The 13,649-nt window shown below is 32.6% G+C and overlaps 2 protein-coding genes across 2 annotated transcripts in view; one reads left to right on the plus strand and one right to left on the minus strand.

Annotated features, from left to right (window-relative positions):
* The window catches only part of LOC118204228 (oxidized purine nucleoside triphosphate hydrolase-like), a 37,719-nt gene extending 29,263 nt beyond the window's left edge, over positions 1-8,456 (plus strand). The window contains exons 3-4 of the mRNA XM_085826829.1: positions 3,115-3,238; positions 8,291-8,456. Of these exons, the coding sequence (XP_085682955.1) occupies positions 3,115-3,238; positions 8,291-8,441 (275 nt within the window). The 3' untranslated portion in view covers positions 8,442-8,456. The remainder of the gene's footprint in view (positions 1-3,114; positions 3,239-8,290) is intronic.
* A 3,154-nt stretch (positions 8,457-11,610) lies between these two features.
* mRpS9 (mitochondrial ribosomal protein S9) lies at positions 11,611-13,226 on the minus strand. Its single transcript, XM_035376553.2, has one exon. It carries the CDS (start codon positions 13,098-13,100, stop codon positions 11,889-11,891), a length of 1,212 nt encoding a protein of 403 aa, XP_035232444.1. The 5' UTR covers positions 13,101-13,226; the 3' UTR covers positions 11,611-11,888.
* Between the last annotated feature and the right edge of the window lie 423 nt (positions 13,227-13,649).

Raw genomic sequence — 13,649 nt, forward strand, 5'->3', positions numbered from 1 at the left:
TGCATGCCATCTTACGAGATTTAAACTCATGATCTATGATCCAGAGTCGCCAAAGTCCCGACGAGTCTGGATTAACGACTTTTGACTGTATAAATATAATGTAAAAGTATCACTTTGGAATTAAAAAAGTGAACTTCCTCCTTTCTTATAACTATGAAAAAATTATTCATTCATATCTTCATGTTTGCTGCTGGTTCACTGAGATTAGAATTTTTACAATCTGGCCCTTTCTAAAAAACAGTTTACCGACGCCTGATTTAGATAATCTTATTTATTTTCAAACACAAGGAATGAAAACTGCATAGCTAAATGGGAAAATGATGCTGATTTGGAATGATCATATACCGCTACCAAATCAAGAACACTGAGACTTGTGACAGTTCCATCGTCATTTAGAGGAAATCTCTTTGCGATTTAAATAAAATGTTCAACAATGAATTTAAACAATCATTTTTAAACCTGCTTTCACAATTTAATAAGACCATACAATGGCCTCCCAAATATATTTTGTTCAGAGGTTTCTTTACTTGCATCAATTTGTGAACCAGCTTACAAGAGTAATGACTTTTTTTCTAAAAAACCTAAGAATATTTTTATACTAATTTAAAACTACTGAATGAAGTAAATGCAATCTGCAATCCTCAGATTGAAATTCAGTATTCAGGCAGCTTATTTTCTCCAATACATATCCTAAAAAAGCAATATATACTTAGTGCTTTTGGTGATCACAGTATTGCAAATATTCCCTTCATCATCCATTTCTGATTGAGATTGAAAATAAATAACTAGTGCATTCGAATGCTTAATAATAATTTTTATTACATTGCTAAGAAATAATTTTGTGCAAATTTGGGGATTTATGCTTAGCAGTATCTACAACATCTTGAACTTGTTTAATCTTTTACTGCTACAAGAAAAATAATGATAGGTACTTTTATAAATATTTCTAGGTATGATAATAATACCTTGACTGAGCAACTGGCACATAATGCAAAAATATGGGAAATACAGCCCATGCTAAATGTTGATGTACATTTAAAAAAAAAAAAAAAAAAATGGCTTGGCCCCACTCTCACTACCTGTCATTTTGGCACAATTTTATCAAAGCCAATGAGATTACTTATTGGGATGTTATTTTATACGAAAGAACATTTTTTATAAATTGATAAGGCCCTTCTAAAGTACAATTTTCAACAAAAAATATAAAATAAACATATACATCAAGTCTTTGAATATCAAACTATCTAACAACTGCTAGAACTTATGATACAGATATATGTGTACTTTCATCTATTATCACTGAAGACATTTCTGCATAGGATATAAATGCATACTTTTTCATGAGACACTATGCCATCTTGTATAAAATAATCTTTCATCTGAACTTAGATTTAGAAGATCTGGGATTTACATGCTTCTGTAAGATGATCACATAGTGCAAAGGGAATATTATGGTCAGAAATGAGTGTAGCAATTGTTAACTCTGTTATTTCTTTCAACACTACTTACTTTTGTCACGAATGTGTGTAACGTTGAACTTGTGTCAACAATATTTGTGATTTTTTTATGTTTAACTGTTTATGTGCCTCAGTAGCATCAATTTATTCGCATTCATTAACTTCGCTTTAAACAAATAAGGTGTACACTTTTTTATTACTGTCTTCCTTCAACCAATCTTTTAATCCCAGATCTTCTAACTATTAATTTTTAAAATTTTGAGTATACCATGGCCTATGCATCTTTCGCTGTGAGGAAAAAGTTTCAGATATTCTGGGTATGGTTCAATAGTAATTATATTAATTAAAAATATTCTGTAAAATAAAAAATAAAGCGGTAATCCATTAACATAAAGTCGAAATAATCACTGCTATTTAAATGTATACCACTGGTATGTAGTGCATGCAAAAATGTAAAAATTCACACCCACTACAGTCAAGTCTTTAATCCGGACTCGTTGGGACTTCGGCGATTCCGGATTATAGATCATCAGTTTAAATCTGGTAAGACGGCATGCAGAAATTATACAATTAAAAATATGAAACTGTAATTTATGAAATAAAGAGCAATTGTGATCTAAAGGGTATCAAAATTTACAAAAAAAAAAAAAAAAAGCTTAATATTTATTTGTTTACTTTTTTAAACATTTCTTTCAACGCGCGCATGTGTAAAGCATACATTACGCATAGTCGAAATTAGAAAATTGCAACCAGAAAACTATTTTATGCATATTCGTGATATTCATAATGATGAGGAAATTGATTTAAATCATATCGGAGTACATCGAGATGAAACACTACATTTAGTAAGGAATTATAAGCTGAATAAAATAAAAAAAACATATGCCCTGAAGATGAGGATAGTGCTGACAGATCAACTTCCAGTTCATTGTGCGCTGCAACGTTCCCCCCAGCCCCACAGAGCAGCGTGAAATTGATTAACAGATTTCGGAATGATTATAGAAACAAATCACCTCTCTGTCACTTTCTTCATACCTTTATCCATTTTTTGTATCAATTCCACTTTTTGTTTAATGGACATCAAAACATGCTTTCGCTTTGTAGATCCTTTGGTAGCTCCAGAATCGGAAATTCTATTTGACATAATCGAAAGTTCACGCTTACTTTTATAAAATTGCTCTAACAGTCTGTAAAAAATAATAAGCCGGATCCAGTTCAAAGATTAAGGAACAATGCACTGCAACATTAACTGAATTAGATAATTTTAACTTAGCTTATACCGTCCGTTATACATTAAACGCGCATGCATAAACGTAATTTTGTAGCTTTGAGGTCCGGATTATGGACGTCCGTATTAAAGACTTTTGACTGTACTGCAATAATTCCATGTACCATCATGGAAGACAGTAATAAAAACCACTTTCTGCACGTATAACATGTTGTAACATGAACAAAAAATATATGGTATACCTCTGCATAAACTTTAAAATCCTTTTTTTATTTCACTTCATTATAAATAATGATCAGTATTGCTAAAATATACAGTTAAAAAATTGAGAACTGTTATTAAATGTATTCAAATGAAACAAAAATCACTTTTTTAATGATCTTTTAATATGTATCATGCCCATTTATGAAATTTCCAATTCATTTCTAGACAAGGATATTCACTTTGTCAAAATGTATTTTCTTTCTCAAATGGTGGGTCCAAGCCATCCACAGACACTGGCCACTACTAAGGCTGAAAGCGGTGATCCCTTTATTATGGAGGCACCTTATAGGTAAGCAGTTGTTGCCTCCTAGAAAGATGTGTAGAAATACATCCATGTCTTCTCAGGGATTCGAATCTGGGCTCTTTGGTACTACAGTCAGGGTCACTAACTACTTTTCCGTATGGGCGGCACCTTGTTTTTTATCACCTTCTTGTAACCTTTAATTTAGCATTACCACTTTTTATCATTTTACAGTATTCTACTATTTGGGCATATTATTTGAAATTCATAATTTGTAAGCAGGTAACATGTACTAGTATATTTAATATACTACATGTTACCTGCTCAACGTATGGTCAAAAATCTGCTTTTTCCAACACCAATTTAATATCTTGGTCATAAAGAATTAATAACAATGTCCAAAGTGCTAGATTTCTGTGAATATGGTTAAATAATAAATGCATTGCACAGATGACTGTCAGTTGTTTGTCTTAAGATATGTTCATAGAAATAATATATCAAGTTTTAAGGAAAGTTTCCTGCCACTGCAAATATGCAACAACTGTGCAAACAGTTTTGTCAATTTTTCGCATTTGAAAGAAACAGACTTGCTTTAGAACACTGTGTTGTGAAATTTTCAAAAAAGTATCATTATCATTAAGTACAAGGTATGTGAAATAGAACTATCATGCTATCAGATTAGAACTGTCATTTTACTTCCAGTTCCGTTTCAAAAAGTCACCTACATAATGTCACCAAATCATGTATAGATTCATTCACCAAATCATATGTACACTTTTTCTAACTTTAGGTACTAATGTTGTATCATATGACACTGTGAAGGTTTAGTAATGAAAGTTCAAATACAAAGACTATGACATTCAAGAAGCACAGCACTCTAGCTGGCCTACTAAATACTCTAGCCAGCCTGCAAGAACTTGTGGAAGACCAGTATGCAACCACTTGAGAGCTTGCTGAAGAGTTAGATATCAGTGCTATGTCCATTAGTTGCACTATGCATCGCATAAACTTGATGTACAAGTTCAAATGCTGGGTGCTGCATGAGCTGACTTAAGCAGATAAAGACAGACATGCTCGAGCCTGCCCTTATCTGCTTGAATATCAATGCAAGGACAAAATTCTGGACAGATCATCACTTGTGATGATAAATGGATTTATTTCAACAACACATGCTGAAAAGGGTTTGGTCTATGCCCAGTGAGCCCACTGGCAGCATCGCAAAGTGCAATTTAACTAACAAAAAGATCATGCTTTGCATATGGTGGGATTGCTATGGTATTATCCACAAAGAGTATCTGGAAAAAGGTAAAACCCTTTACAGTAAGGTACACAGAGAGATGCTAGTCAGTGTTGATGCTGCTATCAAGAAAACATGTCAAACTGAGTTCCGGCACAAAAAGGTAATGTTCGATCAAGATAATGGACCACCATGTTCATTATGTAATTTTCACACCATGTTTATATGAAATTTTGACTTTCACAGTTCTGTTCCGGAAATAAATACCAAGAATAAAATGTTAATCAGCTGAATTCATGCAAATCACTATTGAAAAACTGACATCTCAAATCTTGATTTATTAATTTATTAGAAAAGCAAATTTGCAAGCTTGACAGGATCTCGGCTCAATCGAAAAAAGAGTTACAAATTTTAGGGAACATGATTTGAATGAGGTATGCATTTCAGTAACAAGGCAAGGCATAAAAAAATTATTAGTTTGCTATGAAGAAATCTTATGTGTTAAAAAGTCATTGTATTGACAGACAATTTTGTTAATGTTATAAAGCAATCAGCATCAAAATACAGTAAAAATCTGACTATCTGACATTTAACTAGTTGGACAGATCAAATAACTTTAGTATTTATTTATTTTTTTTCTTTTTCAATGAAAAATTAAGCAAACAGAAGCCACTGTAAAACATGTACAGTACAAAGTCCGAAATCCGGACGTCCATTGTCCGGAATGTTCTAAAATCCGGACCTCAAAGTCACAAATCTTTTTTTTTTTTTTTTTTTTAATGTTTATGCATGTGCATTTGAATTTTCCTTCCAGAATAAAACATGTGGGGATTTTCACTTAAAAATTCCAATTCTTAGTTTCACTTAGGCACTAAATAAAATACTTTGTTATGGAAAAACAATCAAGTAAGCATAAATTTGTGAGATTAATAATTTGGTTCCGCAGCTAAGTGTCTGCTTGGCATACATTTCAAACCAAAACATTCACCTATTTTATATTCCTAACGCCGACCTGGCTAGTCATTTTTTATTATATTTTGCTTTCATCACTGCATGTTTATCGATACATGACAGCTTCAGTAATAACTCATGCAGTAATGTCTAAACTTTTTTTTATATTAATAATTGAATAACAAGAGTATGGCAACCTTTTATGCTAACATTACGCTTGGCGATGATTATAGATTATTAAATGCTCTAAGAAATGTTGACGAGGGAAAAATTCAACTTGGCTTTCGTTACCAGTCTTGTGATTCACAGCCAATAATGTATAGTGGATGCTATTAACCCGTCAGCACACGCGCTGGGGTAAAATCCACCCCACGTGTATTCTTTCTTTAGAAAATAAGGGAAAGTTGTACGTGACCTTTCTAGTACTTCCTGTACCTTTCAAGGTCAAGGTTACGAAGAGGTCATCCAGAGGAATTTTTCCCACGTCCTTGGGATTTTGTATTTTCGCGGATGAAATGTGAAATGAGATTGTAGCTACCCCACGCGTGTGCTAAGGTTTCACTTCTAGAGAGATTTTCATTGAGATGAGTGTGTACGAGCGAGAACAGAAACGACTGCGGGATCTTCTCGCAAGTGTTGAAACTGATAATGAAATTGAAGATATCAATTCTGACAGTGATAATATTTCTGAAAGTGCTCACGAAACTGATTCCGACCAGGAATATGATAATTCACATGATTTAGGGAGCATATCTTCTATGGTTTCAGATGATTTTTATATAGGAAAAGACGGAACAATGTGGAGTAAAAAAGTACCTCAGAAAAATGTTCGGACACGGCAGCACAATATACTGACACATTTACCTGGTGTTAAGAAAAGCTTCAGAAATTTGAAAATGCCGGCTGAGTGTTTATTACAAATTTTTTATGTTAGTGAAATTCACAAATATTTACATTTCATCAATAAAAAGCAAATTTTCTAGAGAACATGATGCACAAGACACAAACGTAGCCGAACTGAAGGCATTGTTTGGACTATTATATTACGCTGGAGTGCTGAAAGCAGCATATCTCAACGCAAAAGATTTGTAGTCAACTGACGGAAGCGAAATAACCATTTTTCAAACAACAATGTCTATCAACCGATTCCACTTCCTGTTATTTCTGTTATGATTTGATGACTTAAATTCAAGAGCACAGCGAAAAATGACGGATAGACTTGCACCCATTAGAAATGTTTTTGAAAAATTTATCAAAAACATACAAAACATATATTCTTTATCTGAATATTGTACTATAGACGAAAAATTAGAGCCCTTTCGAGGAAGGTGTCAATTTAGACAATATATAAAAAGTAAGCCCGCAAAATATGGAATAAAAATTTTTGCTTTGTGCAATTCTCGCACTTTCTACACATGCAACCTAGAAATTTATGCAGGTCAGCAGCCTGTCGGTCCATATAGACAATCAAATGCGGCACTGCATATTGTACAAAGACTTATTGCACCCATAAGTGGCACAGGAAAAAACATAACTATGGACAATTGGTACATGAGCATTCCTTTGGCCAATGAATTATTGAAAAAACACAAATTGACATGTGTTGGAACTCTTCAAAAAGATAAGCGTGAAATTCCACAAGAATTTCTGCCAAATAAAAATAGGCCCCTGTACTCTTCACTTTTTGGGTTTAGAGCTAAAGAATTAACTCTTACATCATATGTTCCAAAAAAGAATAAATCAGTTCTTGTTATATCATCCATGCATGAGGATAATCAAATTGATCTATTGTCAAAAGAGCAGCTCAAGCCCGAAATGATAACTTTTTACAACTCTACAAAAGGTGGTGTTGATACTGTAGATGAGTTATGTGGAAATTACTCAGTTTCAAGAAAGTGCCACCGTTGGCCTCTAACGGTATTTTTCAGACTAATGAACATTGCGGGTATAAATGCTTTTATTATTCATAGATCAAATAATGATCAAGTGAATATGAACCGAAGAGCTTTTCTCAAAGATTTATCATTAGAGCTTGTACAAGAACATCTCCTAAAAAGGGCTGAAATTCCATCTCTTTCGAAGGAACTCAAGACTGGTGTAAAAAGGTTGGCAGGAATAGAAGATGCAGCACATCTTCAACCTAAGAAATTCCAAAAAAGGACTTCAGGACGCTGTGATATATGCCACAGAAGAGGCGATCGCAAAACCTCTGTATCTTGTACAAATTGCAACAAATTGGTTTGTAAAATACACGTTGTAACACTATGTGAGGATTGTTCAAAACGAGATAGTTAGAATAATTAAAATCAGGTAAGAGAAAAAAAACCTATGAGCTATTTATTTATTTATTTTTTTTTTTAATATTTGTATTTAAAATCTATTCTTTCATTTGCATAATTAATTGTATGACATTATATTAGATTTTATTGAAAAAGCTAGTAAGAATGCGGGCTTTTAATATTCCTATAGTGCTTTATCAAAAAACACCCTTTAAAATAAACTCTTTAAAAGTTTAAAAGATAAGTACATATTAAAATTGATTTTTCTAATTTAAGAAATCATATAAATGCATCTTAAACAAATTAGTAATTTTGTATAAATTTCGATTTTTATGGCTTACTTTAGGTAAGCAATATTGAAAATGCATTTACTTATGCGTTGGGGTAAAAATTCCGAGCAACAAACACTGGGGTAAAATTTGTCCCGCACGTGTACTAATGTAGCACACTGATGTGCGTGTGCTGAAGGGTTAAGTTAGGCTAAAATTATCTGATTTTAAAGCATTTCAATTAATGTTGCAGACTGTGCTGCTTCCTGATCTTCTAATTTGATCCAGCTATTATTTTTTGCAGTCTATCGTTATTACAGAAATTTTATAAAAACTAAGCTTGAACTTTCGATTATGTTGAAAGGAGTTTCCAATTCTGGAGCTGCCAAAGGATCTACAAAGCAGTGTCCATTAAACAAAAAGTGGAATTGCTGCAAAAAATGGATAAAGGCATATTCGTCTCACAATTATGCAAGGAGTATGGCACTGGAAAGTCAACTGTGTATATGACATAAGAAAAAACAACTTACATTGAAAGAAATGTTTAATAAAGTAAGCAAATAAATATTAAGCTTTTTTTTTGTAAATGTTGATACCCTTTAGATCATAATTGTTCTTTATTTCATACTTTTAATTGTATAATTTCTGCATGTCATCTTACCAAATTTAAATTGATGATTTAATTCCCAGAAAAATCCCAAATCCGTAATCGCCGTAGACTTTGTACTGTATAACAAACAAAAGCTGTCACCAAACATTGCGATTTCAGGCATATAATGACTAGGCATGATGTTACAATATAATCATAAGACCTTGTTATCATAGTTTTTGTGATGATCCATACCTTGTTACCATAGTTTTTGTGAATTATAAGACCATGTGACCATAGTTTTTGTGATGAAGAATGAAGTTTATACCGTTAACTGTTTTTCAGTCACATTAAAAAAAAAGTTAAAATTTGGGATGTCTTACATGGAACTGCATTCAATGGAGTATTTACAAAAATACCAGATCCTGCCATCAAGAAAAAGAAATTATTGGCCTCAATGTATGACTATCTGAAAATGGCTAAATGATGGTGTAGTATGAAAAATTACAACAAGAAATTTAACATTTTTATACGCCATACCCTTAATTTGCAACTCTTGATTATATAACGGAAAAAAAAAAAAAAAATGCAGTTCTTTTCAAACATCTTTCCTCTTGGGATATCTGGCAATTTTATGATTGATGGAATTTCATAATCAGATAAGTTGTTTTACTTTCATAATGTTTAACACGTTCACTGCCCAACACGAGATAACTCGTATTAGCGCTTTTCTTCAGAACGTCCAATACGAGTTATCTCGTAGTTTCTTGACTTGCCACTTTTGCGCTGCTACAAGTTACTCACACTTGTTTTAGCTGTACCGAGGCGACAAAGTACAGACATATTGAAGCCTGTTTGTACAAATCAACTCGTAGTGGGCTTCTGAGAAGAGCTTTGTCGGCTAATCTTTGGACTATGGTAACAGATAGTTTGGCGACATTTTGGTAAGGCGATAAAGGTTATTAGCTAGGACTTTAGCAGTGTACATGGATAAAGTCAAGAGTGTGCGCAATGCCATTTTTGTGCAATTCTGGGATGTTTTTTTAAGTGTAAATACGTCGGCGTGTACATGGATAATACCGTGTATGTGCAATTCTTCAAAACATGGCAAGCAGTTTGCGATTCTGCACTTTCTCCCAATTTCGCACCTAATCTTCATCATGATTAAGCATTTTTGTTCCATAAAAGTTTTAGTATAAGCATAATTCGGCTAGCAGATAGTTGGAAAAAACGTTGAGTAAAAAAAAAAAAAAATGCCTTTACTTCATGTTAGCATAAATTTAGGTATTTTGCATAATGAAACTTGAAAGGCATATGAAACGAACGTGCGCCAAGATATATGTTGGCAAGAGAAAGCAAAGTTCGTGTGCAATGCAGTATATTCGATTTTCACCCTAATTACTTGTACCTGGCCAAAGGTCTAATGCAGTAGTACTTTCTCTTTTTCAGGTGCGGTGTCAAAGTATATTCCTGTTTATTTTTCTTATTGCCTAATATAGGTAAGCCTGGTGATTTAGGACTGAGAATGATTCTATGTAAGTTATCTCCTTTTCAATACTTCAGTGTTTTAATGTCCGTGAAGATTATTACTTTATTGTTATGCTTAAGTTAAGCAAAATTATTCTATTTTATTAAATAAAGATTTCGTAGTTAAAATTTTTGACTTATGATTCTTTAATTCTGTGCTTGAGGAAACGTACTCATTACGCCTTCAGTGCTAATGCACAACTAACACTTCATGAAAACAAAATGGCTTCCAAAACAAAACTAGCAGGTTGCTGTAGCAGGGTTGGTCGCCAAAAAATCGCCAAGTTACCATAATCCAAAGATTAACCGCTTTGTCTAACAAAAGCCGAATATGAGATAATTCGTAGGATTCTTTTTTCTACCAAAAAAATATGCTGTAAACATTTTAATGATTGTTTCGAACCATAATTAGTATTTTTAACAATATAATACAATAAATTTATTTGGCTTCTCGGACCAGAATCCAAAAAGTGCCGTGGCAGTCAATGTGTTAAGCCTACAAAAATATATTGGTTTCTACATCTGAAATGCAATTTTAGAAAATCCTTACATAATGTTGACTGTAGGCTTTTAATATTCAAGCTGAAAACAAATAAGATTGCTTTCATAATTTTAGACCAACAATTTTTTCTTTCATTCATTTGGCTTTCTTACCATTAACTGTATTTTTTATATTTTCAATTATCCAGAACTTTCTCATATCTGGTATTTTCAAAGGTTTCCAGATAGTCAAGCTTTTGTTATGAAGCACATTTATTTTAATGCTATTTTGTATTAAATATAAGAAAGCTACATTTCTTATTACAAGATTTTCTTCTAAATTAACTTTTTAAGCACCTGGTAATAGGTAACTAAAATTGATAAGTAATTGCAAATAATGTTAAATCCCCACTTATACGCTTTTTGTCATTCCATCTATCATTTACCTTTGAGATATTATTTTATAACAAAAATAAAGGTACTATTTAGCGCTTTTAAGAGGACTAGATGTAAAATTTGTTGGTTTCATACAGTGTCACATATAAAAATTATTTTCACATTTTTAAAATAAATTTATATTTTACATATGAACAGATATGAATTTTTTATGCAAGTATTCTTCAAACCATGAATAAGTTAAAATACCAACTATCCTAATTATTTACTGGTATCAAAGCTCGGCAATGGAAAGTGGATAAAAATCACTGCTGATGTTTTGTTCCAAGATTGATATGCATGCAGTAACTGAAAGGGATTTTTTTTCTTTTTGTGAATATAAATGCAAACTAACCCCCTCCCCCAATTTCTCAGATTTTTGAAAGCATACTTTCTAAGAGAAAGAGCTTTTAGCTGTACATAATTACTTACATATCATAAAAGTGTTTCATGATATTGAAACACTGTGATCATGAAAAGTTAAATAAAGTGTTTCATGATCATTTGACAGGTTTTCAGATAATGCATTAAAATGTATTCTTGCCCAACATAATACCAAACATTTTTTGGCTGCCAATAATTTTAATAAATTGTATATTTCATTCAAACAATACCTGCTAAATCACTGATATTCAGATTAAGTATTACATGTATATCCATAAAAACTTTTTAATATATAAATAATTTTTATCATTTGAGGGAAAAAAACTTCATCTATTATTACAAATTTCTTCATTTTACAGATTAATAATCTATCACATCAAGATTATTAACATAAAAAGAAAGAATATAAGCCCAAAAAATTACATAATTTTTCTTAAACATAATGGATAATTTTTTTAAATTTTTTTTTTTAATGGTGATGATTAAGTAAACTTCCTTATTTTGTTTCACTAGAGCTTTTTATTACTTCAGATCCAAAATATCACATTTAACGTTTTTTCCATGTGAATTTAGCTCGACAACCTTTCTGGCCTGGCTTCTTTCGGCCTCTTCGCCTACGATCACGAGTCAAGAGACCAGCTAATCTCATTTTTTCGGCTAACTCAGGAACAAAACTTCTTAAGCACAAAGAAAGACCCAGACGTATAGCACCAGCTCGTGCAGATTCACCCACTCCACTGACATCAACTTCAATATCGACTAATCCCAACATGCCAGTAAAGTGGAGTGGATACATTATCTGTTCCCTATCTTGTAATCTTTCAAAATAAAAAATGTCAGTACCATTGATAGAAACTTTCCCAGTGCCATTGCCCCTAACTATAACTTTAGCTTGACACAGCTTTCGGTAGCCCATCATTTCCATATATGGTCTACCGTTTTCATCAGTCATAAGTTCGGGAATGATCTCATCTGCTAGATCTGGAAATTTTTTTCTGAATTTCCAAATTAAATCACTGCAGCGAAAGGAATACGGATGACCTCCCAATCTCGTTAAAGTTGTAATTAGAAAATCATATTCTGTATCAGTTAATATTTCCAAAAACATACTTTGCATTTCATCTTTAGAGAGCCAATCACCTCCAGACAAATTCAGAGCAGTTTCCTCAGGAAGGTTGCAAATGCCCTTCTTAATCATCGAGTCTTCAAATGCATCCAGTTCATGAAATTTTGTAACTAACTCATGCACTGCCGCATAGAAATTACTTTTACCTGTATAGAAAAAAGGGCTGAATGGCCTACCGCTCGCATCAAACTGAGCAGCCTTTTCTTTCGGATACAATTGTATAGGGGGTTTCATAATTGGTCTTGCTTTTTTTTCAAAGAGACCAGAGGGTAATAAATATTCAATTGCTTTGTCAATATCATTTTGAGACATATCTCCCACTTCTAATCCCATCATATTTGCTAAATGCTGACGGCCTATTTCAAATTCCTCATTTTTAACTTTTAGAAAATCTTCATGGCCTCTGGATCTTTCTAAGTATGCTTTCATAGCTTTGCTAATTGTTTTTACTCTCAGAGCAGCCGTTGATGATGACTGGCTTACTGACTTTAATATTTGAATGTTATCCGGTAATTTCTCGTGAGACGCATTAGATTTATAACGGTCAGTTTGATATACAGAAGATACTGCTAATATCGATCTTTTTACGGGATCTCTACAGAAAATACCGTTTTTCACAATACTAACCAACATGTTTCAGCAATACGTCTTCACTTATGTAACAATAACTATTTAAAACGTATTCCTTCAAATTGTAAACAACATCAAACATGAAACTTCACACAGCTTTAGATTCAGCTTTCGCAAAATTTCTTCCTCGTCCAGGCCAACTTATACTCAAGGCCTGCCAGTGTGAAAATATTCTTTTGTGTTTTCGGTTGCCTGAGTGATATTCCTACTGATCGCTAGATGGCGCTACAATTCTGCTACACTTTGCGATGTTTACAAAGATCGGAAAAGTACCAAAAACGAATTCTGTCTTGTTATATGCAAAGTTTAAAAACGATTAATCCATAGTAGTCAGAAATTGTTGATTTCTTATTAGTAAATATATTTTAATTAGAAGGAAAGCATGGAATTTTGAGCTATCTCACCTTTTTTTTTTCCACACATAAACACCAGCTATTTGATCTCGATTTTAATTCCTGCTTTGATCTAGACATGCGCTATTCTGAATTGTACGCATTACAACTACTTATTCTAATTTAAAGGTAATTCAGAGTATACACCTTATTTTTTAAT

The sequence above is a fragment of the Stegodyphus dumicola genome, chromosome 11 (genome assembly GCF_044657685.1).
Source record: "Stegodyphus dumicola isolate Sdum_Otavi_A_Nest chromosome 11, ASM4465768v1".
NCBI lineage: Eukaryota > Metazoa > Arthropoda > Arachnida > Araneae > Eresidae > Stegodyphus > Stegodyphus dumicola.

Excerpts from the sequence above, each read along its gene's own strand:
- mRpS9 (XM_035376553.2), bottom strand. The coding sequence starts at position 13,100 with ATGTTGGTTAGTATTGTGAAAAACGGTATTTTCTGTAGAGATCCCGTA.